This window comes from Corapipo altera, unplaced genomic scaffold, assembly GCF_003945725.1.
Source record: "Corapipo altera isolate COAL_440 unplaced genomic scaffold, ASM394572v1 61411, whole genome shotgun sequence".
Classification (NCBI taxonomy): domain Eukaryota; kingdom Metazoa; phylum Chordata; class Aves; order Passeriformes; family Pipridae; genus Corapipo; species Corapipo altera.
Window position 1 is genome coordinate 7237059 of NW_020884875.1, and position 23372 is coordinate 7260430.

General features: G+C 35.3%; 1 protein-coding gene across 4 annotated transcripts in view; it reads right to left on the minus strand.

Moving 5' to 3' along the window:
- Positions 1 to 23372, minus strand: part of LOC113943298 (cAMP-specific 3',5'-cyclic phosphodiesterase 4D) — a 387554-nt gene that overhangs the window by 275602 nt on the left and 88580 nt on the right. Inside the window, exons 1-2 of one of the 4 annotated variants that reach the window (XM_027634903.1) lie at positions 8893 to 9140; positions 7979 to 8240 (exon numbers count right to left, since the gene is read on the minus strand). The exons of 2 other annotated variants lie outside the window; for them this stretch is intronic. In XM_027634903.1, coding sequence (XP_027490704.1) covers positions 7979 to 8025 — 47 coding nt within the window. In that variant the 5' untranslated portion in view covers positions 8026 to 8240; positions 8893 to 9140. Of the gene's footprint in view, positions 1 to 7978; positions 9141 to 23372 lie in introns of those variants that run through there. One more of the 4 variants, XM_027634902.1, reaches the window with a different exon arrangement.

A 23372-nucleotide genomic window follows, 5' to 3' on the forward strand; every position in this document is an offset into this window, starting at 1 on the left:
GATAATTCATACTATTTAATCCTTAGCTACTGACATTAAAAATTATGTGTCCATATGTGACCATTTGTTAGTGGCTGAAACTAAGAATGTGATCAGTGTTACACAAAAATCATTAAAATAAGAAGCTACATTTCATTGCAGATAGAAAACGTTATCTTTTTTCACCTCTATAAGAATTCTCTGTTTTCATGAAGGGAACAAGCTGATATCTGCCATACCAAAGTAAACCAATTAAAATGACACTATAATAATGCAATCTAAACCAATTTTTTCAGAGAATTGAAAATATGAAGCCATGACACTTTAGAAAAAAAAAATTGAATCTTCCACATTTTTTGCAATGTTACTGAATAAAGCCTTTCTGTAAAATTTAAAGTTGTGGCTTAAGTAGACTAGAGACCATTTTTTGAGAGATTAACTAAGCCAAATAAAACTAAAAGAAACAGATTCCTTCACACAGCTGAATTGGAGACTTAGGTATACTCAATTTCACTATAGCTTTCCAGAGTTTGAGCAGCTTTAATATTCAGGCAATTGTTTCATTTAGTTCTCAAGAGTAGGAGAGCTACTGCCTAAATAAGGCAAAATACAAACTTTCATACCATTTTTTCATACACATTTTTAAAAACAGTAATAAATTCTTCAGTAATCCAGGAATATCAAGTTAGCCAGTCTTAAAAGTAGAGAAATAAATTCCCCTTCTTTCTGTTTACTTGTTTCCGGTATAAATGGATTGGACACTTAAAAATAGTTATCAGTTTCCTATGAAAAACTGTTCATACTTTTTTCAGATGCTCTGCCTGGTTCTATCCACTCCTTTGAAGCCTTTAATTTTGTGCCTTCCATTTTGCTAATTTCACAGAGTGAGTCACACAGGGAAAATTATTCTGTTTATTAATATCTACTGACAAGTAGCTTTTACTGGAAATATTCTTATATTTTGTAATGGTTAAAATAACATTTATCTTAAATCATTCTGCTATGATCAAAGAGTTAATTGAGTCACAAAAAATATCAAGTATCATGTACTCAATTTAGGTTTCAGGCAATACTGAATTAATATTAGCATAAAAATTGCCATTTAGTGTAGTGCACCAGTGACACCTATTTCTGTTTTAATGAGATGAAAGTACAGTAAGCTGTAAATTATAATTCTTAACCAGCCTTCTTCATTTTTTGTCAGCTTTCAACATTTTCTGTCATTCTTCTCTCCCCTCCCTCTACTCTTCTCCCTGCCCACAAATACCGTGTTGAAAATATCAGAGAAAACAGTCAATCTCCACTTACAGACATGGACAATCCTTTGGTTGTCTCTGCATTCCAAATAAAAGGATTTCAAGTAAACGTGTTAATTTACCAAAATATTTAACACTATAATTTCTTTTCCCAGTAGTAGACAAATTCCTTAAGTAAACCGCTCTGTGAATAAAAGACCATATGCACCAAACTCAGGCCAGAATGTTTAGAAAAAATATAAGCACCCAGAGATCTACTTACAAAATACTTTGTAAATGAAAAAGCATAATTAATATATAATCAATCATGTTTACTGTAACAATAACTTAAACAGTTCTGAGTTTTTTTCTTCATTATTAAATTATACTTAGGAAGTAGTGGGGCAGGGTAATTTTTGATGAGTCAAACTGCAGCTATGGATTAACTCTTCCCAAAGAAGAGAAAACAATCCTTTGTAAACAGGTAAGAGTGAAAAGACTGGAAAGGAACAGCATGAACACTCAACGGGTTTTTTATGAGTAAAAGAAGCTTCAGTTTAATTTCTACTACTGTGACTTGATTTTCCAAGAAGATATAATCAGGATTATACACAGCAACAGCAAGACTTCCTGCAAGTTTACAGGATCCTTCAAGAAATAACATTAATTTAGCCTGAAAATGACTGGTTAAAAGATGTACTCTACTTATAATGAGACATAGTGTTTCAAAGTGTTTTCAATACAAAATAACAAAAATTGTAGTGCATCAAAAGGACCAAGGTAGGAAATAACTTCATTTACAGATTATATGCTGAGGACAGAAGAGCAAAAGACAGGCCTTGGCAAGACCCGCATCCCAAAAATAAAAAAGTTTAGTTTGACTCAGTTGTGGTAATATAAATATGAGTACAGTAGTAATCCAAAAATGCAGGTTATATGATTTCATCCTGGAACAATAGATTAAAATACCAACAGGATACTCATCTACACAAATTAGGCAATAACAGTTTATATTAGTTCATGTAGTCAAATTATCTTGCCTGCACAGAAATTCTGCATGAAAAAGTGCCATAACTATTGTATGGAAGACCACAGAGCACTTCTGTGGTGAATGATGTAATTTGCATATACAGATATATACCTAACCTACTCACTAGGGGTGCTGTCAGACTTAGCTAAGTAGGGCAGGTGGAGTATTTTCAACTTTTCACATGCAAACATTACAGACAAAAGACTGCTAAGATTAATAATAAACAAATGAAGCCTTGTCCTATTTTGCAAACAGTAGAAATTATTTCATTTCTTCCCTGATATTCATCATGCTGAATGCTGGTTAGGTGCTACTGGGCAAATAAGGTATTAGAAATACAAAGGAAAAGGTTTAAGATACCTTGAAATGAAACTCTTTGTTTCAGTCAGTATCTTACTACATCTTACTACACTCATTCTAACTTGGGAAATAAACTTTGACAACGCCTGAAGGCAAGTTACACCTGTCACTGAGCATAAGAAAACAGGGAATAAGGTGACCTTTCATTTTTAGCAGTACTGTGAAAATCTACTGGCCACAGAGACCAAAATTCTTTGGTCTTAAACAGATTGCTTCTGTTCAAGAAATCTTGATTCTTTTTTCCCAAATTCAGATTCAAATTCAGATTTCCAAAGGAGGCACTGAGATATTCCTCTACAGCTTCTATGTTAAGTATAAAATATCTGAAAAACTAGTTAAATATGTGTTCGAATGCAGTTAGGAAAGAAACCTTTCTTCTTTCCCCACTATAAAATACAAGTATTTTTAGAACAGGCAGATGAAAAAATACAAGCATGAAACACTGAGGTTAGAAGTGAAGAGTTTTGTCATGAGAATGGCATAGCACTGGTCAGACTCAGTTCCCCGTAACTTCATGAGCTGAGGTGACTCATCATGTCCTAAGAACATAAAGAAAAGCTGATTTTATGTATTAGCATAAAGATCTTCATCTGCCATCAGTTTTCTTCACAGTTACATATTCTGTTTTTATGAAGTGGAAGAACTTACTTAACAATGGAAAGCCAAACCAAAATTTTGGATGGCTGAAAATCATATAGAGTTCCATAAAATGTAAAAATAAACAATTTAGCATGATTATTTTAGAATACTGGCAAAAACAGAAGACAGGACCTTATTAATAATTGCATTAATTCAGGAATTTACTAATCACAGAACCATTCAGGTTGGAAAAGACCTCCAAGATCATTGAATCCAGCCTTTGACTGAACACCACAGCACTAAGTGCCATGTCCAGTGATTTCCTGAACATCTCCTGCGATAGTGATGTGCCCACCACTTCACTGGGCAGCCCTTTCCAATACTTTCAGTGAAGAAAAACCCATTTCAGTGAAGAAATTCTTCCTGATGTCCAACCTGTACTTCCTCTGGCACATCTTGAGGCAATTCCCTCTTGTTGCCAGGAAGAAGAGACCAACACCATCTGGCTACAACTTCCTTTCAGATAACTGTAGAGAGTGATAAGGTCTCCTCTGAGTCTTCTTTTGTCCAAGCTAAACAACCCCAGCTCCCTCTGCTCTGTAGCCCTTCTCTGGACTCACTCCAGCACCTCAATGTCCTTCTTATACTAAGAGGTCCAAAACTGGACACAGGAATCGAGGTGGGGCCTCACCAGAGCCAAGTGTAGGCACTTCCCTGGCCTGCTGGTCATACTTTTGCTGATACATGCCAGGATGCTACTGGCTTTCTTGGCCAACTGGGCCTCATGTTCGACCACTGTGGACCAGCACCTCTAGGTCTTTTTCTGCCAGGCAGCTTCCCCACCACTCTGGCCCCAGCCTATGGCACTACCTCAGGTTGTTGTGACCCAAGTGCAGAACTCAGCACTTGGCCTTGTTGAACCCTGTACTGCTGGCCTTGGCCCATCAATTCAGCCTGTCCAGATCCTTCTGCAGAGCCTTCCTGACCTCCAGCTGAAGTCCAGGTAGATAACAACCACAGCCTTTCCCTCATCCACTTAGGCAGGTCACCTGGTCATAGAAGGACATCAGGTGCTCAGGCAGGACCTGCCTTTCCCAAACTCTGCTGGCTGGTTGTCCTGTACATGCCATGTGATCACATTCAAGATGATCTGTCCCATGACCTTCCTGGGCACCAAGGTCAGGATGACGGGCCTGTAGTTCCCCAGATCCTCCTTCCAGCCCTTCTTGTGGATAGGTGTCAAATTGGCCAAACTCTAGTCATCTGGGACCTCCCTGGTTAGCCAAGACTGATGGTTAATGATGATAAATTTCAATACTAAGATGCTCTTGAAAAACAAGTCAGTAATAAAATTAATACGAGGCAAGGAATAACATGTATAACCATGCATTTGCATTGTTTTTCATTAAATATATAAAGCAATAATAGTCAAGTAAATATGGTGGGATTTCAAAGCAACCAAGAAAGGATTATTTTTTTCTTTACTCATTGTCTTGGTAACCAAACTAAATGTCATTCAATCCTAATAGGTCAAAAGTTGGTAGAAAAGGATGAATAGTCATAGGTTACATTTTTGATTCTGAAGTCAATATATTCACCTGTGGATTAATTTCAAATCTTTGCCAGTTTAAAGACAGCTATTCTTGGACATGGGTTTTTCACATCTATTTTCCTTATGGTAAAGCTAAATGACACATACAGTATTTGCTTATGCAATTAAGCAAACTAAAATTGAATGCCATGTTTATCTTTATTTGGTTTGTCATCACAAATGCAGATAAAATGTAATGGAAGGGAAAGCTAGGTTACATAACTCAGCAGTAAATGTTTCTAAAATAACTGTCAGTGTGAATGGCAGTAAGCTGTATACTGTTAATACATAATTTATGTTGTATGGTGTGTAATGCGGTAAGTTGTTATAAAATCCCACTCCTCCTACTATCATCACAAATGTGTCTCGGTACTTCTAGGACTAACTTCATCATCATCCAAGACATCACTTGCCCCACCCACTGCACCCCTTTAATATAATTTGTATTTACTTCTCTACAATCCAAACTCCTTGAAACAATTTCAGACAAAATACCTCTTTTTTGTCTACTTCAGTTTCCGTTTTATACACCCTTTAGAGTCCATTCAGATCACAGTTACCCTTATCTGTCTGATACAGTTGTGCTCCCAGTCATACTGCCTTGAAACATATAGCTGCTTGAAATATATAGCATTTTACAGCTGCTTTTTGCCAGCAGTCAGTTCCTACCTATTGCTAAGGTTACCAGGAGGGTTCAGATACTGGAATTCTCACTACATGTCCAAAAGTGTATGGGTTCCTAACCAAATTCTGCTCTCAGGGCCATCATTTTTTCCCTAAATCCACATGCAAGGCCTAATGCAAAAGACACATCCACCCCTTGACTACTTACACAACACTAAATCCTGAATATTTGAAATAATACATTATATTTTAAAAAGGTTTATATTTTTATCCCCCCCACCCCAACTCTTTCTCCCCATATTCCACGTGAGACAAACAAGAACTGGCATATGAAGGCATACTGCATGTCTCTAAAGTATCTTTAAAAAGCAACATCTCTAAGATACTGAAAATAGTGAGTCCTACTTCTAAAATATTTGTTTCTGTATGCACGTAGAGGTTACAAATATCATGATGCATATAAGGCTGGCCACAGAATACCTTTGATGTGTTGCATCAGCATTCTGGAAACATTATTAAAAAAATCAACTAGTATTTCTAGTGAATAAACACAAAATTATTTGTGTGCCATGAAAGATATTCTTTATCTTCATTGTCATCCTTTAAAGAACATCTGAAAGTAGCATGAGAGGACATTATATACATATAGAAAACTTTTCTTCATGACAATTTGTATTCACAATAGAAAAGGTTGGCATACCCTGCAGGTAATGCATGGATTTTTGAAGGTTCTGAATTAAAACAAAAGCAATGACTGGCAGCTTGATTCCCTGGCACCTCTAAATGCTCCTTACAGAACTACTGTAGCATGAATAAGCAAATTTGCCAGTTCTCCAAGAGTTGAGATGAACAGCTAGAAACATCTGCATTCTAAATCAAGGTCTGTGATTAGGTAAGCACATACGCAGGTATGGTATGGTTTGCATTCAGTTAAATTGCAAATATAGCACATATATATCTTCCTACATCTTCCCAGTAAACACTTCTGCCAGTCTTCCCCAAACAAGGCTTCACATAATGTGACAGACAGCAAGGGGCTGGCAAGGAAAATCAGGTAACTAGCTTTCAGAGAAGATAAACGGAGAACGTCTAGGCTGTCCCAAACCTCTCTCGGCAGACTTCAGGGCTCATGCTTGAAAAATGCTTAGTCAGAAGATGAACCTCAGGGAGTTAAGACATGCATAAAATACTTTTTCTAAAAGTTCTTAAAAAGAGAGTTAAGCCATATTCTTAGGAAACAATGGAAGCAGTCCCCCTGACAGGTGTGTGGGCACACCTGCAGTGTCCTTTCCAGCACACTCTGCTAAGGAAGACTAAATACATCCAAGACCTCGCTGTTCATTGCTTAGGGGACATGTTTTCAAGTCGGCCCTCAAGGGACGCTACAAAGCCTGAGACGGTCCTACGGCAAGGTTATAAAAAGTAATTAGGAAAACAAGCAGAGGGGCTGAGAGCAACTCCCCCTCACCGTCCGGCCCGCCGGGCACGCCCACCCCCCCCGCGTGACGCGGGGCGCGCGAGCCCCGCCATTGGGCGCTCGGGGCTGTGGCAGCGTTGACGGCAGCGCGGTCACGGGCCGGCTCGGCCCGGCCCCGCCGTGTCCCCGGCGCTCCGGAGAGCGCGGCCGTGCCGGCACCATTCCCGGGGAAAATCCGTCCTCAGGCTGTCCTGCAGATTCTTGACGCGCAGAGGCTGACGCCCACTGAGGGAAAACCTGCTAAACAAACGCGCCCAACCCCTCAACTTGGATGTTTGTTTTCTTAAAATAGCTTCCATAACTTTTCTTTCTAATATTCCGAAAGACTCAATATTTACTCAAAGGGCAAGTTTTATGAGGGAATATCTTTGCCTAAGTTAAATTAGTCACTAAGCACTAACCAAGACATTGATTCCCAACATCAGGAGCAAGGCATGACGCAACAACCACTGGTAGCATTTATATGCAAGTTAACTGCACTGTATTGCAAGGAAAGTAGAAAGGTTTTTTTCAGTCAGGAAGAACTATAGACACCAGTGATTCAAAGAGGAACCAGATGTTTTAACGATGATAAAGGGATTTTAATGCTATATGATCGACTTTCAAGCAATCACATTTGAGAACCTACCATACAAAGGCAATTATTAAAGATTACTGAATTCCCATATGAATAAGCGTTTTTTCCTGTTTTCACGTCACTTGAAAGTATATATATAAATAAGTTCCAGGACAAACAGAACAATATCATAGGGGGACAATATCTCTGCTATTTCCTTCAAGTCAGGCTAAGAAATAAATGGGGAAAACTGTTCCTTTGATATAGGAAGAAAACACATCTCCCTGCTCCAAATACTGTTACCGTATAAGAAAACATGATCATAACAATACAGTTTTTATAACTTGCCTATTTTGTAAAGGCAAAGGAGTGCCACACTCGTATTACTTCATCACTGCTATCTCTGTAAGATTTTGATTTTTCTCATACCTCGATTAGCCCTTTTTGACATTAATTTAAGGAAAAACATAGCAGCTGGTATTTGCCACAGTATTTTGCAAAGAAGCATTTTGCGTCTAACAGTCTATAATGTGTATTGATTACTCACCATATCCATGAATGCCTCCTAAAGGGGAAATTATTCACATGCATCATGTTCACAGATCTTCCAACATTAGCGTTTTCCTTGTCAGCCAGATTTATCTGTTATGGTATTCATAGATGCATGCCAGAACAACTGCATGAGCAGTCAACAGCAGGGATTATTGCAAGAATTACTGTAATCCACAAAAATAAAAATTCACAGGATCCAATGAAAGACTTCTCACAGGGTTTTCTAGGTACATGTCCATCCATTTATGCATCATTTGCTATTTTAAAGAAACATTAAATTAATCAGTATACAGAAACTGTTCTGACAATGCCAACAGTTTGCCTTGATAAAAATCCAAGTGCTTTGACTGTGAATTATAGCATCTTCATATGCAGCAGTTTGGACAGTTGGAAAAGGTTAGTGAAAAGATAGTTTCTTGCCATCTGTGCCAAATCAGTGTTTAGGGGGAGATGTGTAACTTCAGATTGCTTTGCCATGTTCAGAAATGAATATTGCTTTTTCTTCTTTCTTAGACACATATTCATCAGTGATCAATTTAATGCAGTTTTCCTTTCTTACAAGCCCAGGGAACAGGATGATGTTAATAGTCTTGTACAACAACCCCAAACTTCTTTGAATTTAATACTGTGACTTTGTTTCTTTAGCTAAGAAAGAAAGAAGTATGCTTTTTGCACTTCATAGGACAGGACTACAGTTAGATACCAACGAGAGATGTGATCATATTGTGACCAAATTCATTTTTGCTGTCTAACCCCATAATAAGCCTGCATGCTCCCTTTAAGTAAAATGACTAAGCTATCGACTCTCACTGCAGAATCTAGTTCTGTTTTGGTGTTACACTGTATATAAACCCACGTGCATCAATTTGGAGTCGCAAAACGAAAGCAAAGCTATAAGTCTCGTGTTACCTAAGCATTCTTTCTCTGCTGTCCTTTTTTTTCCCAATTCAGGTCCTAGACAGTAGTTATCACTCCTTACGGTCTGGTAAGTATCCTCGGAAAGATTCTTAAGCCCAGGCTACAGAGACGGCGTCTATTTTGAAGCAAATGCAGAGTCAACAGGCTCTCTCTTCCTTCTCCCCGACGAGAATTTCCGGCCTCCCCTCGGGCTCCTGGTCTCCCCGCCCAGCAGCAGCAGCGGCAGCCCCGGGCAGTGTCGGGCTGCGTGGCACTGGCCCTGCAGTAGACTGGGCTCGGCTGCGGAGAGGGCTCTCTGCCTGGCAGAAGCTGTGCTGGCGTCAAGGGGGCCCTCTAGGTGGGTTCTCCCGGCACCGCGCATTCTGCCCTGCCGCTCCCGCCCGCCCGGGATGGAGGGGAAAGACGGGGCACTGGAGAAAAAGACGCGGGAGAGCCTTCCTTAGGAAGGCCTGTGCCTCCCGGAGAACAGAAAGCACTGATGATTTTGCATGGAAGTGCAAAAATCTGCAGGAAAAGAGGCGCGCAGAAGCAGAATTCACCTTGTTGGTCTCTACTGAAATGTAAAACAAGCTTTTATACTTCAGTATGTCCGGGTATACATTGTACACTTGCCATCGTTTTTAAATGGTTTAGACTGTACTAAGACTTCTTAAACTTCCAAAGACCCCCTTGTCCTTTTGGGCAGGAAATCCTGGATTATGGAAGCCAGCTGCAACTTCTATGACATTAAAACATATAATAAGATTTTGTATTTGATTAGGGTGTGGGTGAACTTGGGAGTAACATGATAAACTATTGAATGTCACATTTATATAGATGCTATTTCCTTAAGCTCAGTTCTGTTGTTCGTCACAACTCTACAGTACCCCAAATGAGCCCTAGTAGAGTTGATGCCACTCTGAAAGAAAAATAAAATATTAAAGTACTTGAATGTCAAGTGTATTGAGAGTGAAATGGCATTTATTTCAATCACATAATAAAAAGGGAGCATTCGTATATTACTATACTTTGAAGATTTGAAGCACAAAAGTACAACAGATTCCAAAATTTAAAGGGGATCTAGCATCATTTATGTTCTACTAATCTACACAGATGGGGTTTTCTTTTTTTGGCATTTAAATACAACCATGACAGAGAGCAGACTCTGAGAGTTACAAATAATGAGAATGAAAACTAGCATTTTTTACTAAGATTACGAAACAAAATACATAATCATGTTCAATGAAAGTATATATTCAGTCTGACTTTTAAAGGGAACAGGTAAGCCGTTATGACTGTTATGCTATGTTCATGCTGTATGTAAAAAGCATGCCCATTCCCCTCTCAATTAGTTTAGGAATTTATACCAGAGACATTTGAAAAGCATGCAAACAAAACTCTGAAAGCTGAAAGATCATGTCATTAATCTGAATATGAGAGAATCCACATCTATTCCAGTTGTCTATTGCTTTCTCTAAGCTAGATATGGTTATTATGAAATATTAACTGCACCAAATGCTACACAAACCTGCACCATCATTATTATTTCATATTGCATTTATCTCACTGCATACTTGCCCAATCACTAACCAGGCACTGACATTTTCAACACTAGACTTACGTAATAACTTGTACTATCTTAAGAAAGAACTTCTCGACACTGACCTGTGTCACCTACCACATTTGAAATCTGTGAAAGAATCTATCCTGCATCTGTGTTACAATTTATTTGGTTTTATTTGGTATTAAGTTCAGCACAAGCCGTAGCACCCATTGACTCAGCTAATTTCATTCAGAAGCGGAGTTGCAGAAGGAGTGTGGGCGTGTATGAAGTTACTATACAGTATTACAAACCAGTTAAAGGACTCACCAGCAGAGTGGAATGCACAATATATGGGCTTTCCAGAGCAGGATTAACTTAAAGCTAGGGACTTGAACCAGTAAAGAATTTTTGTTACAATTCCAGTAGAGGTTGAATTCTGAAATTCTTCCTGTTCAAGCCAATAATAATTCGCTAATCAGTTCACATTTAAAAAAAAAAAAAAGGCAACAGATAAAAACTTTTAGTGACATTAACTTTAGTGACATCATGGATTTGGACTGGATAAGCATTTTGGAATATCATCTACTGTTAAGGTAGACCACGTTCTTTAAAAAATTGGTTCAAGTACAATTCCTGTTTGGGGAAGGGGGGGGAGCAATTGAAAGCAGATTTTCATTTGATTCCTTGGTTACCAGAACACTGCTCAGACCATTAGAATTTAGGCTATAGGACAGTGCAGTCCATCTTCCCTATTCATGCAGAATCTAGACTAGGCATGAAGAAGCTGGAGGGGGATGACAAAGACACAAAATCTACAAAAGTAATAATGACTCTTTTCTGAGATGGAGGAATCCTAGATTCCAGTCCTCTCTACAAGATTTCCTTGAGTATTTTTCACTAAAATTAATTAGGTAATGGACAAATTATATGTAGCAGGAACTAGATTATCTGGAAGCACTTCTCAGTTCCGGATAAGTATTTGCACTGGGCTCCTATAGAGTGAGGAGCTATCCTCTTTCCCTCTGTTAATAGGGAGTCTTAGGTTTCTTACAGCTCAATGAAACATCTAAAGAGGGAGAAGTAAAGACTATGTCCTATAAATCTTGTTTTTAATCAGCCCATTAACATTGCAAAATTGTGAAGAACTTTCCATTCTATTCTTTGGGGGAAGGAGAACCTAAGAGAGTATTGTTTGCATCTGCATTTCCACATAGTCTTCCTCGTACAGCACTCAGCTTTTTAATTATTACTCATATCAGAAAATTCACTTAAGAATTTAATAAGGTCTATGTCTGTTAAACTGATGTCTTCTAGATTATTTTCTTTGCCTCTTCTCATAGGTGTAAATGCGCTAGCAGACACCAGAGGAAGAGTTTACCTTGTTTCATTTCTGGCCATTATCCTGTATAGAATGGTTTGGGTTGGAAGGACCTTTAAAAGCCCCCTGCAATGAGTAGGGACATCCTCAACTAGATCAGGTTGTTTAGAGCTATGTCGAACCTGAGTTTTGTTTCCAGGGATGGGGTATCTACCACATCTCTGGAGAACCTGTTGCAGTGTTTCACACTCATTCTAAAACATGTCTTCTTATATATCTTAAATATATTAAGATATATGTATTATATTATAGCAAGTATCTTATATTCTGAATCAAATCTCTTTTAGTTTAAAACCAATACCCCTTGTCCTATCACTGCAGACCCTACTAAATAATGATAGTGCTAAGAGCAGTAAGAACTGTTGTTCTACCAGTGTCAGATTTTTAATATGAAACTCAACAAAAATAATGAAAATATATAATAGAAACCATATAGGTTTCTATTCGGAAGCAAACTGCACCAGGGGCATATAGAGCTTATATTTCTATGCTAAACTGAGTGCAAGTTTTCTAAAGAGATCAGTTTAACTTACTGCATCTTTTCATTTTTACAAAAATGGGGCAAAAAAAAAGTAGTTGAATCAAATATTTTGTTTACAAAATATTTACACATAGGGAAAAACATGTATCAGGAAGGTAAAGCTAACACTTAAAGCAATGATGAAAAGCCAACTTCTAATATGAGTACACAGAATTTCATCAGTGTTATTGCTAAATAGTAATAATAACCAATGGTAGATTTTTCAAGACTATGTAAGATGAGCGGTATATTCTGGACTGGTATAAATAAAAAACCTTATCAAACTTGATAATTGTATTAAACATTTCAAAATGCTCTCTGATATATGAATGGCTGTGGAGCCTGAAATATGCTATCACTGACAAGGAGTACCCATTGAGATCAACTCCAGTGTATGTAGTATAGGCAAAAAACACATGTTGCCAGCCTAAATTACCTGTGCACACAGGTAATTTCATGCTTCAGGAAGAAGGCTAAAATAAAAATTCTTGTTAATAAATAGGAAATACAGAATTTTTGCATGCATTAAAAAAAAAAAAAAAAAAGAAAGATTATCTAAACCAGAAGGAAAGAACTGAAAAATGTTAACAGTCACTTACATGTTAATATGGATTCTGCAATATTATGGAAATATAATGTATGGATGTGACAATTCTGCATATTTAGATTTAATTTCTATATTTGGAATATTAGGATACCGTTATTATTTATAAATTCTCTATGAAAACTATATAGATTAAAAGATCAACATGATTAAAGAAGTGGTAGGAAATGAAATAAATTTCAATTTATGATTTAAATTATGGTTTAGAATACTTAAATTATCTTATTAATATTCTCGTAAAAACTTCTTAAAGCTATAAGTTGTAGACTACCTATCAGAATCCTTAATGAGCAGATTTCTGTTTTATCTGGTTATGTTTATTCATCAAAAATATTTCTTGTTACTTTTGAGATGGAAACAAACAAACTGCAATTGTTTTGCTTTTAAGAAATGAAAATAAATATTTTCTATGCAAAGACTCGTGAAATTTCTTCAGATAAGTTAATGAATTTTGCAATATATTGTTTTCATGTTAAACAGTCTATATTCTCCAGCTTTTTATGAAGTTAGGACCTTTAATATAACTGTTCTGAAAAAAAGCCAAAAAAACCCAAGCAAACAAAAAAACCCCACGTGACCCACATTACTATAATTTCTTTTGGATATCAGAATATGAAGTTGGATATTTGAGAGGTAATGTACACTAATGAATGAAAATTTTTATTTGCCCTAATTTGCGTTGGTTTTGTTGCTTTTAATTTAATTTATGAGCAAAAAAATTTTGCGTGTTTGTAACTTAGTCACCAATAAATGCATTATGTCAAAACCTTCAGGGCTTGCAAAATCAAATCATTTCAATATTGAGATTATGTCAAAAAAGGGTTAGCAATTATGAAAGTTATATAAGTAGTCACTGAACTTGTCTTTCGGTTGTGGTCAGCCTGTGCTCATTGCCATCAATAGACTTTCTATTTTCTTTCATAGTTTCAAAATGTTTCAGGACATCAAACACATAAGCCTTACATTCCCTCCTACTGAACTACTGCAAGATCCTGTAACCTGATTCGTCTCTATAGTGATAGTTTCCTAACACTGAGTCATATTACTAGGGCACTTATTGAATAAAAAGACTAAGTAAAATATTGGAACTCTAGCAGCGTTTTACTTAGGAAATAATATTTAACTTTTTATAGTCTTTTTTTGTCTTCTCCTATTACCTCCTTATCTGCTTTTAAAAGTCTCTACTTATACACGTTTTCCATTTTAAAAAGCATTTCCCAAGTAAGGTTATAAAAAAAATCAGCTATCTGAGTCCACCTACTATTTTTTCTGGAAAATAAGGTTGCAGAGAGCAAATTAATTTAGTAAACACATGTGATTTTAACTCATTATCTGTTTGTCTTGATGACCAGTAACTTTTGTCTTCAAAATGTTTTTTGTGTGTTTTGATTTTTGGTTTGGTTTGTGGGGGTTTTTTTAAATGAAAAAAGCAGTGGACCTGTGTAGATCACTTTTGGTCCCTTAAAATACAAGTAACATGTTTCCTATTTTTCTGTTCCTGATTTTATAATCTTATTAACAATCCCTACTAAAAGACTGAGATTTCCGGTACCAGTTCTTTCAAAGTTCTTGAACAAAGATAATCCAGTCCCCTTAACATTAAGAGCATTATTGCAAGAGATTTGCTTCCATATTAGTTGTAGCAGTTTAGATTTAAATACCTTTGTTCCTATTATCTATCATGCCTGTACTGGTGCTTAAAATAGTTCTCCCAATTAACACTTAAGACAGAGATATTCCTCTATTTCCTGTATTTCCAAAATCAGCCCTATAGCACAAGTCTATGCTTCTGCTCTTCTTTATTTACACTGCTTTTACAGTTTATGCACCTTCTGTTTTCTGTTGGTTCATTGAATAAAGAAATTGAGGAGATTTATCTTGTCAGACTATCTAGTCCTTACCATAGTTTACAGACTTTTTTGCAACACAAGCATGAGTTTAAGTTTCTCATAATACCATAATTCCTGGTACTGATTTTAGGTACCATTCACCCAACACAATTTTTTCGCATCTGTGTAACACCTTCCTTTTCATGTCCAGTGTTATTTTCAGTTCATCCCCCTACTCCTATCGGTGAGGGGGATCTCATAGAACCGATTTCTGCAAGCTGACACTGTGGTATTTTCTAATTGCCTTTTACATGTGTCTTTAGAACCAGTTCAACAATCCCAGGAGTCTGCAGGACATGTTTGATGCAAAAACAGTACAATGCTGTCCTCCTACCTATACACTCGTGTGCTTACAAATACTTTATTATTTGGCAAGAGGAAAGTACAGAAGTACAGAAGTACAGAAGTACTTTTTTTTCCTTTTTATCAGATGTGTACAAAACATAAATGTGTAATTGTATATTCCTGTCTGGTAATTTCTGGCATTAAGTAAGTGACCACTTGTATTCTGACAGAAATACATATATCTATAACTTGTATTAGAGTATAAGAACTAAAACTCATAACTGAAAAGGCAGTGCAGCCAGTGTCTGCTTCTTCGGTAAAAAATGTTTAAGAATTACCCTTAAGCTTCTCTGTTGTCTCAGTATGTAAGGAAACTATGTAAATTCAATTGCTGAGTGCCCAAATGAAAGCTAATGCAGGTAATAGTTCTGTTTCCAACCTGCAGATGATAGGGGAAAAAAATGGACTTTTTATAGTATTGAGAGATTCCTGCTGTCCCAGGAATAATATACAGATGTTGCTTTAATATATAGTGCTGGATGAAAGATTTGTTATTTGTGCATACATGGCTGGGATGTCACTATGGACAAGTATTTAGGAGTAGTATAGTATTTTATAGTTACATAGAACCAGAGATCCTTAAAGTAACCAAGAAACATAAAAAATACAAGATCTTTGTCTCAAATGGTTTACAGTCCTAAAATAGGTAGAAAACTGAGGGAAAATATTATTCATTACATAGACAAGTGGACTAAAACATTCTTAACAGAAGCAGAATAATAAGCTGATTATAAAGTACTTAATGAGATTTATAAGATGAATATGGGCCAATATTCCCTGTGTACAAAGCCATTCTTGGTTTCTTTTTAATTTATTATTTAAAGGAGTACAATAAAGAGCAAGCATGTGACAATCTAAGTAGCAAACCTCTCTGATTTGCAGATTGAAGTACAAATTTGCACGAGATTATAGCAGCTTTTTCTGAAAATTGAAGTCCAAATCTTACTGCATTACATCACTAAAAACGCTGAATAACCCAGTGTCATCCATGGTGTTAGCCACTAACAGTGTGACTGTGAACAATCTGAGAAGTTCTGAGAAGCCTCGGCAATTATTCCTCAGATATACATACAAAAAGTAAAAGTCTTCCCCCACATATACCTCAGCCTTTTAGAAGTATAACACTTAGAAACTGGAGCTTTCAAGAAGCACACAAAACATAAAATACACCTTCTTTTTCCTATATGCTCCCAAAGTTTTTGAAGAAAAACTCGTAAACTGAGTATCTCTGACACAGGCAACATCTTCAGTTTTCCTTTAGACAGCCCTACTACAAATTGGTCTCTTTCAGGCTACTGAAATATTCTTCAGAGAAATCCCTCCATTTGGCAAATTATTTGGGCCAGATGAGATGGCAAAATGCAATGGAACTCATGCACTTTAATTTAGACATATATTTGATGTCTTTGATCGAGCATCTAGTTGCATCTAGGCCTCCATTATTCCTGGAGACTGATAGCAGGGTGTTACACTGTATCCTGTACTTACATGCTAAATTTTAGATCTAGTTAGGGAAAGTGAAAACTTATTTACTCTCTAGCTCTGTTAAAATATTATTGCAAACATAAGTTACCTCTGTGATATTAAAATTGAGTAAATTAGATTTTCTTCTGATATTTGATGACTGAAAACAGGAACCTATCAGTGGTACAAAGGCAGACATCTACAGGCCCAGTGAGAAGATTAGGTCTCTAAAGTCAAGCCCTCCAATTACCAGTAATTAACACTTGGGAAATTTGGAAAGCCATCATGACATAAGTTGGTTTTATGTTGTTCTGCCAACATAACTAGTGAGAAACATGGAAACTTTTTAGCACCATGGAAAGCCAAGGTAGCACCGTTTGAACTATATGCTATGCTTGGGTCATTGTAACCACATTGATTTTGCTATTTATCCAAAACTATATATATTAAACAAGACAATGTCTCAGTAATAACTGTCAAGTAAAATGAGTCTTAAGCTGGCAAGAGGAGGTTTAGGTTAGACATTAGGAAGACATTTTTTACAGAGAGACTAATTGGGCTTTGGAATGGGCTGCCCAGGGAGGTGATGGAGTCACCATACTTGGAGAGACTGGATGTGGCACTTAGTGCCATGGTCTGTTTGACAAGGTGATGTTAGGTCAAAGATTGGACTTGACCTCAGCTCTTTTCCAATGTAGTTGATTCTGTGATTCTGTGAAATGCTAGTCTGGGCCCAAGGTATTTATTGTGTGGATTAGGAGATAACTTGTTGTGTAAATGAAATTTAGAATGTTAAGTACAAGACAGAAGTATGATATATGTGACTTAGAGCTTCCTATTGCAATACTAAGCTAAAATTGAAAAGCTATGACTGAATGAGTGCTTCAAAAAATACTGCTTTAAGTTGTCAACTAAATAAACCTGTTATCAAAATGCAATATGTCATTACAAATGAAACCTGATGCCAGCATCTGACTATCTTATATCTTCTTACAATGTTTTTTCAGGTACTAATTTTAAACATGTTCCAATACTGGACTAAATAGAAAAATGTTGCTGTACTATTTTCTATTATTTATTGTTATAATTCACTGTCTCTTCATCCAGAAGACTCTCATTCTCTATAAAATATTCCGTGGAGGAAAGAATGCATGAATTTTATATCTTTCATTTGACAGGGGTCAAACAGAAATCTTTTATATTTTATAGATTATTGTTATGGCAAACACAAGTTTACAAGTTTACAAGTTATAAGAAACCTCAGAAAATTTCTAACTTTCTGAAGTGATGTTGAGTTGTAAAAATTTTGGAAAAACATTTTAAGTCAATGTTTAAACTTTAAAAGTAAAACCTAATCTAACTGACAAATTTACGTTTGGGGGTTTATTTCTGTTGTTTGATCACTTTAAAGGGTATGATGCAACACACTCCTTTTTAGAAACGAATATGAGTTTTGATTTTTCAAAAGAAAAATTGAAGGTCAAACCAGTGTTTTTCAAAATTAAGAGAATAACAGAATTGCCTAAATTAAAATTTGAACATCTGAAATTGCCCTCTAGAAGGCTGAACATAGAGCAGCTCCACTGAATGAATAGGAATTTGGAAAGCTCAGTACTTGAAAAATCAGGCTCATTCACTATGCTTGTAACACTGAAACCCAGATATTTTTTTTGATTTTTTTTTAAATTGGGACATGCCAAATTAAATTAGTGCAGAAATCATACCTAACATAAGCCACTTGCTATTTCAACAATTATGTAGCTGTTGTAGATTACATCTGGGCAAAAACCATGACATCTGTATGGAAGAGAACGCTAACTAAATCCAAGATCACCTGGTCCTCCTCCCAGTCTAGTCCTTAGAAAGCAATAGTCAGAAATGAATATGAAACTCCCAGTTCCATTATTTGAGCAGTAAGTACCCATTTCTGTTTATTCTTTAGAAAGCTCATAACTGAATCTATTTTTTAAATATTTCTTATACAGAATAAAAGTTTGAAAGCGTCTGAAAACCTGAAAACATCTGTAGGTACATGATCAATTAAGTTCACAGGAAATTTTCAAACATATTTTGCAATTAATTTTGTAGCAATAACTATTTGCAGTTAGTCAGTCATGCAGTTATAGCATAAACGTGTAGCATAAAATGCATATTTATCACAGCTGTCAAGAAGTAAAGTTATGTTCATTAGTTGAAGCAAAAAAGTTCTAAACCGAGAGTTGGTACACTGAAATAGACTCAAATGGAATTTTTGATGTTAAATCAAGTGGCATGTAGGTTTTTTATAGTTAATCCAAGATGTTTACAATTTAAGTTGCAGTCACTGGTACAACTCATCTTGACACAAAAGCATGTTTCAGATAACTTTACAAAAATGTGTTAAAAGGTAACAGACAAAAATTGAAGTTCATTGAAGCATCATTTCATAATGTTTCCACTGGTTGAAATATTCTTACACTTTCTATTCTGGGATGTTTCGTAGGCAGCAGTATATAAAAGTCTTCTACAGATAAAGAATTAATATACTATATAACAAAGCATTATTAAGGTTTTTATAAAAAAATTAAGCATAAGCTCTGCCAAAAGAGATGACAGAAAGTTTCAATATAAAATTTTTAACTTTAGTATTGTGCAATACCTGATCTGTGCCACACAAAGAAATCCCTCCCAGAGAAAGTATTTTTGGTCTTAGTTAGATCTATCTTACATAATTTTTCAAAGATTAATTTTTTTAAAAAAAGTATTCTAAGTATGTAAACATAGCCATGACTGCCAAGTGTAATTAATCTAGTTAATATAATACACAAACAATGCATGTAGTACTGCTCAATGAGTTTAAGAGCCAGTTGCCATTAGCCAGTAGAGTGTGCTATTTTTAGACCATGGCATGCCTTCTGGAAGGCATTTCATGACCCTTCATGAATTTTCTAATGATTCTATATTTAATGTGAAAAGCTGGACAAATATCTTTGAATATGATAGGAATCAGTGCTTAAAAAATATTTCACTAATAATTAAAGCCTTAATATACAAGCATCAGGATTTTCCTGTGAAAAAAAATTATTATTGAAAATATTTTTAAACTATCAGCTCTGAATGCCTTTCTTAACAGAGCTGAAGACTGAGCAGAATAGCAATTCTTTATTTTCAAAAAGTAGTCAAGGAACTGGGATCTCACGTGTATACAAGGAAGATCCTATAACAGGTGGTGGTTTGTTTTACCCATGCAGTTAATACTACACACCTCAAATTAATTTCAGGTTGAAGACTCATTTGATAAAATATATTTGAGTTTGGACAGGGAAGTTTTATGGAAGCAGGCTTCTTCATCTGTTCTAAATTTATTATGATGTTTGAAACATGTCATACTATTATATTGACCCACATGAAGTAGATAGACCCTCTTTTTATATTAGTGAAAAGACAGCTGCTGTAAGATACAGTATGCCTTCAACACTGATGTTTTAGCTATGAAGTTAGTGGCAGTATTAAAATCAAATGGTATTCAACCACATCTAAAATAATAATCATGCAAATATTCATGATAAAATATATCAATACATATGATTTTTAAAAAGTCTAAAAATGTAAACAAACCTCATAAAATTTGAGGCATGTTCTTAAGCAAGGCTTAAGAATATGCTCTTGTTCATGTGCATCTTAGCTGAATCTGCAGCTCAGTCAGGTGATGGAGACTCTATTTTTACATTCATTTTTCTAGGAAAGTTACTTTTTCCATAGGATTCTGTAATTTTTTTTCATTGTTCATGAAAAGTCTTTTTTTCATAAAATCCAATATAATTCATACATGAATGCAAGAACAATATAATTACAGATTTTGGGGACAAAATTATTTGCTTTTCATATAAGAACAACATTTCCTCCTCCCTCCAGCACTAAATCTCTATATCTTTACTTATAAATTCTCAAAAGTTCCAGAAAATAGACTCTATCTTTTTGAGTTTTAATTGCAGTCATATGATAATTGTTTTGCAAATAAGCAACGTTCCTGTAGAAATCTCATGGCAAGATCTAGAGGACATAGATTAAGCATTTTGTACTTATTTTGACGTATATAGTCTATCTGTATATGTTCACTAAAAACTGTGTAACTTTCAGGTCTGTAGGCAATTTATAGGCACAAAAATAGACAGAAATTGGTGAAAATACTATAGTAGAATCATGTTCAAAACTGTGCCTGGAGCGTCTGATAAACAGCTCACAACCATATTGAAAATAAAACTTTTAAATAATGGCAAATTGATATGAAGAGAAAGAAAAGCAATGATCTGAAACATTCAGTGTTTACAAAAAATTATTAACACACAGACTCTAAAAGTAGAAGCCCTTATTCATTCTATGGAAAGGTTCTGGGACAGTTGAACAAAGCATGTAAGTATGCACTGTAATGGTATGCTGCATCTTGTGGCGTATTTTTAAAAATGGAAAATATAAATTGGCTGTCTTTCTTTTGAAGAAAAATAAATTCTTAGGAAGATCAGACAGTTCTGATTTGTTGTTGGGTTTTGTTGTTTTGTCTAGGTTTTGTGTGTGTGTGTGTGGTTTGTTTGGTCAGTTTGTTTTTAATGTAGAGAGACAAGCAATGCTTCACTGATCAACATTTGCACTGAGCTGAAGGTCAGGCTTCCAGCATTTCTGCAAGCCCATATATCTGAATTAATAATTGCCTTGCAGATACTGGTGAACTGCAAAATCATTGCAATGCCTTTTAGAGTAATGGAGGCATATAACAGCTCAGGTTGGAATGGACCTCAGAAGATCACCTTGTCCAACCTTTCATAGGAAAGAGAGCTTATATTGGGTACAAAAATAAAAAGAAAAAAAATAATTCTTACAAAAAAAAAAGAGGAGTTGGGGAAAAAAAAGAATCTTATGTTGTCATTATTGTTGTCTCCTGGAATTGTCAGCTGGATATATAGAGTAGTATGGTTCTTAGGTTTTAAAACTAGGAGAGATGACAATATGCAGCAGTTGTTTGTTTGTTTGTTTGTTTTTAAGAAAAAAAGCAAATGTCAACAAAGTCTAGCTCAGGAATTTTTTCACCATTCACAGTAAAATGTAATTCAAAGTTTTCAGTTGCTTACTTACTTTTTTTTTTTTTGTTTTGGAGGGTCATTTTGTTTTGTGGGTTTTTTTAAGAAAGCTAGTCTAAAGTCTTAAAATGTTGGACAGCTTGTTTCACATTTAAGTGATTCATTTTAAATATCTTTATATATCTTCCTAACTTTATAAATAGTGATAGAAGATTGTCACAGTTTTCTTTGCCAGGTTAGAAAGCATATAAATATTAAGTATTTTAGTGCTGCTTAGTCTCATGTAGTTTTCCCATTACATGGAAATATCCACATAATTAATATCCAGTAATTATTTTAATAATTATCCAATGGTATTCTTCATGGGCAGGGTTTGATTTTGTCCACCAATGTCTGCTCAAAGCTTTGGTGCAGGTCCTTTGTAGTGTCTTCTGTTCCCTCTAGGCAATAAATTTAATCCTGAGCTACAACAACAACAACAAGAAAATCTTTGGGTTTTTTGCATTTTTCTGGTTTTTACCTAAAGAAATTTCATCTCCTTTAAAGTTCACACTTGTTTTTACTAATCAAGATACATTATACCTACATATATTCTAAGTAATTGCATAGTTCAGTAGACAGTTATTTTTCATACTATTTTTATGTTGTTAAAATATTAAATGCCACCTCTTCTATCTAAATAAACAAACAGTTTATTCATTTAAGTATACTACTTGAATAAACTAGTAGATTTAATGAAGCTGGACAGTAAGTTGCAAAATCAAGAATATATTTCCCTATTATAAAAATAATTATAAAATATTATTAGATTAAAACGTATTATTATGTATTATGTGTAATTCTGTATAAGGCATATATCTCTTTTTCAGAACTGTGATGACTGTATATCAGAGTTCTTAGGTACAATATAACTTCCGGTCACTTATTAACTCCTTCCTTAACATAATATTTTTCAGAGTAGTATTAATAAACACTAATCAGCATTAATAACATTTACTACTTTGATAAAATATTTCTTTAGTAATTTAATAAGATAACACATATTCCATGATAGCTTACAGACCCAACAACATCTTTCGCAGATGAAGGCATGTGGAAAAATCTTCCTTTAAGTAGCATGACATATCTGGTTTTAACAGTAATTTTTCAAAATAGTAGTCCAAGAGATTTAATTTTCAATTTATCATCATTTTTAGAAGTGAAAATAAAACCCCTTAGGGAAAATTTAAGGCTCATGTCAAGACTCAATAACGCACTTTAAGTATTTGTATTCTTTGCATAACATTTTACCCAGTTCTTCTTTCAGGAAAACCTTCCTCTTCATAGTCAAAATACAGATTTTAATTAATTATTTTCTCTTTTGTTTCAGTTTCACAGTTATCAGTTTCAAAATTCGACTGTATTCAAACAAGTTAAAGGGACATTCCCAGGGTTGAGACTTACTGCAGAATCATTATGTTATCATTTTCAGCAGCACTCTTTTAAACTTTTGAACTAGTGACTCAGAAAAATCCTGTATCATTAAAAATCTGCCAAGCAGTCCTGCTTAGTTAAGACTTTACAGAACATTTTACTAAAATTCCTTAAATACATCTTTAAACATGTTGAAAACAGTAATTCATACAATACTAACACATAAAATGATAAATTGCTAATTTGTTCTTGAGATTTAATATGTCAGGCTAAGCATTCTGT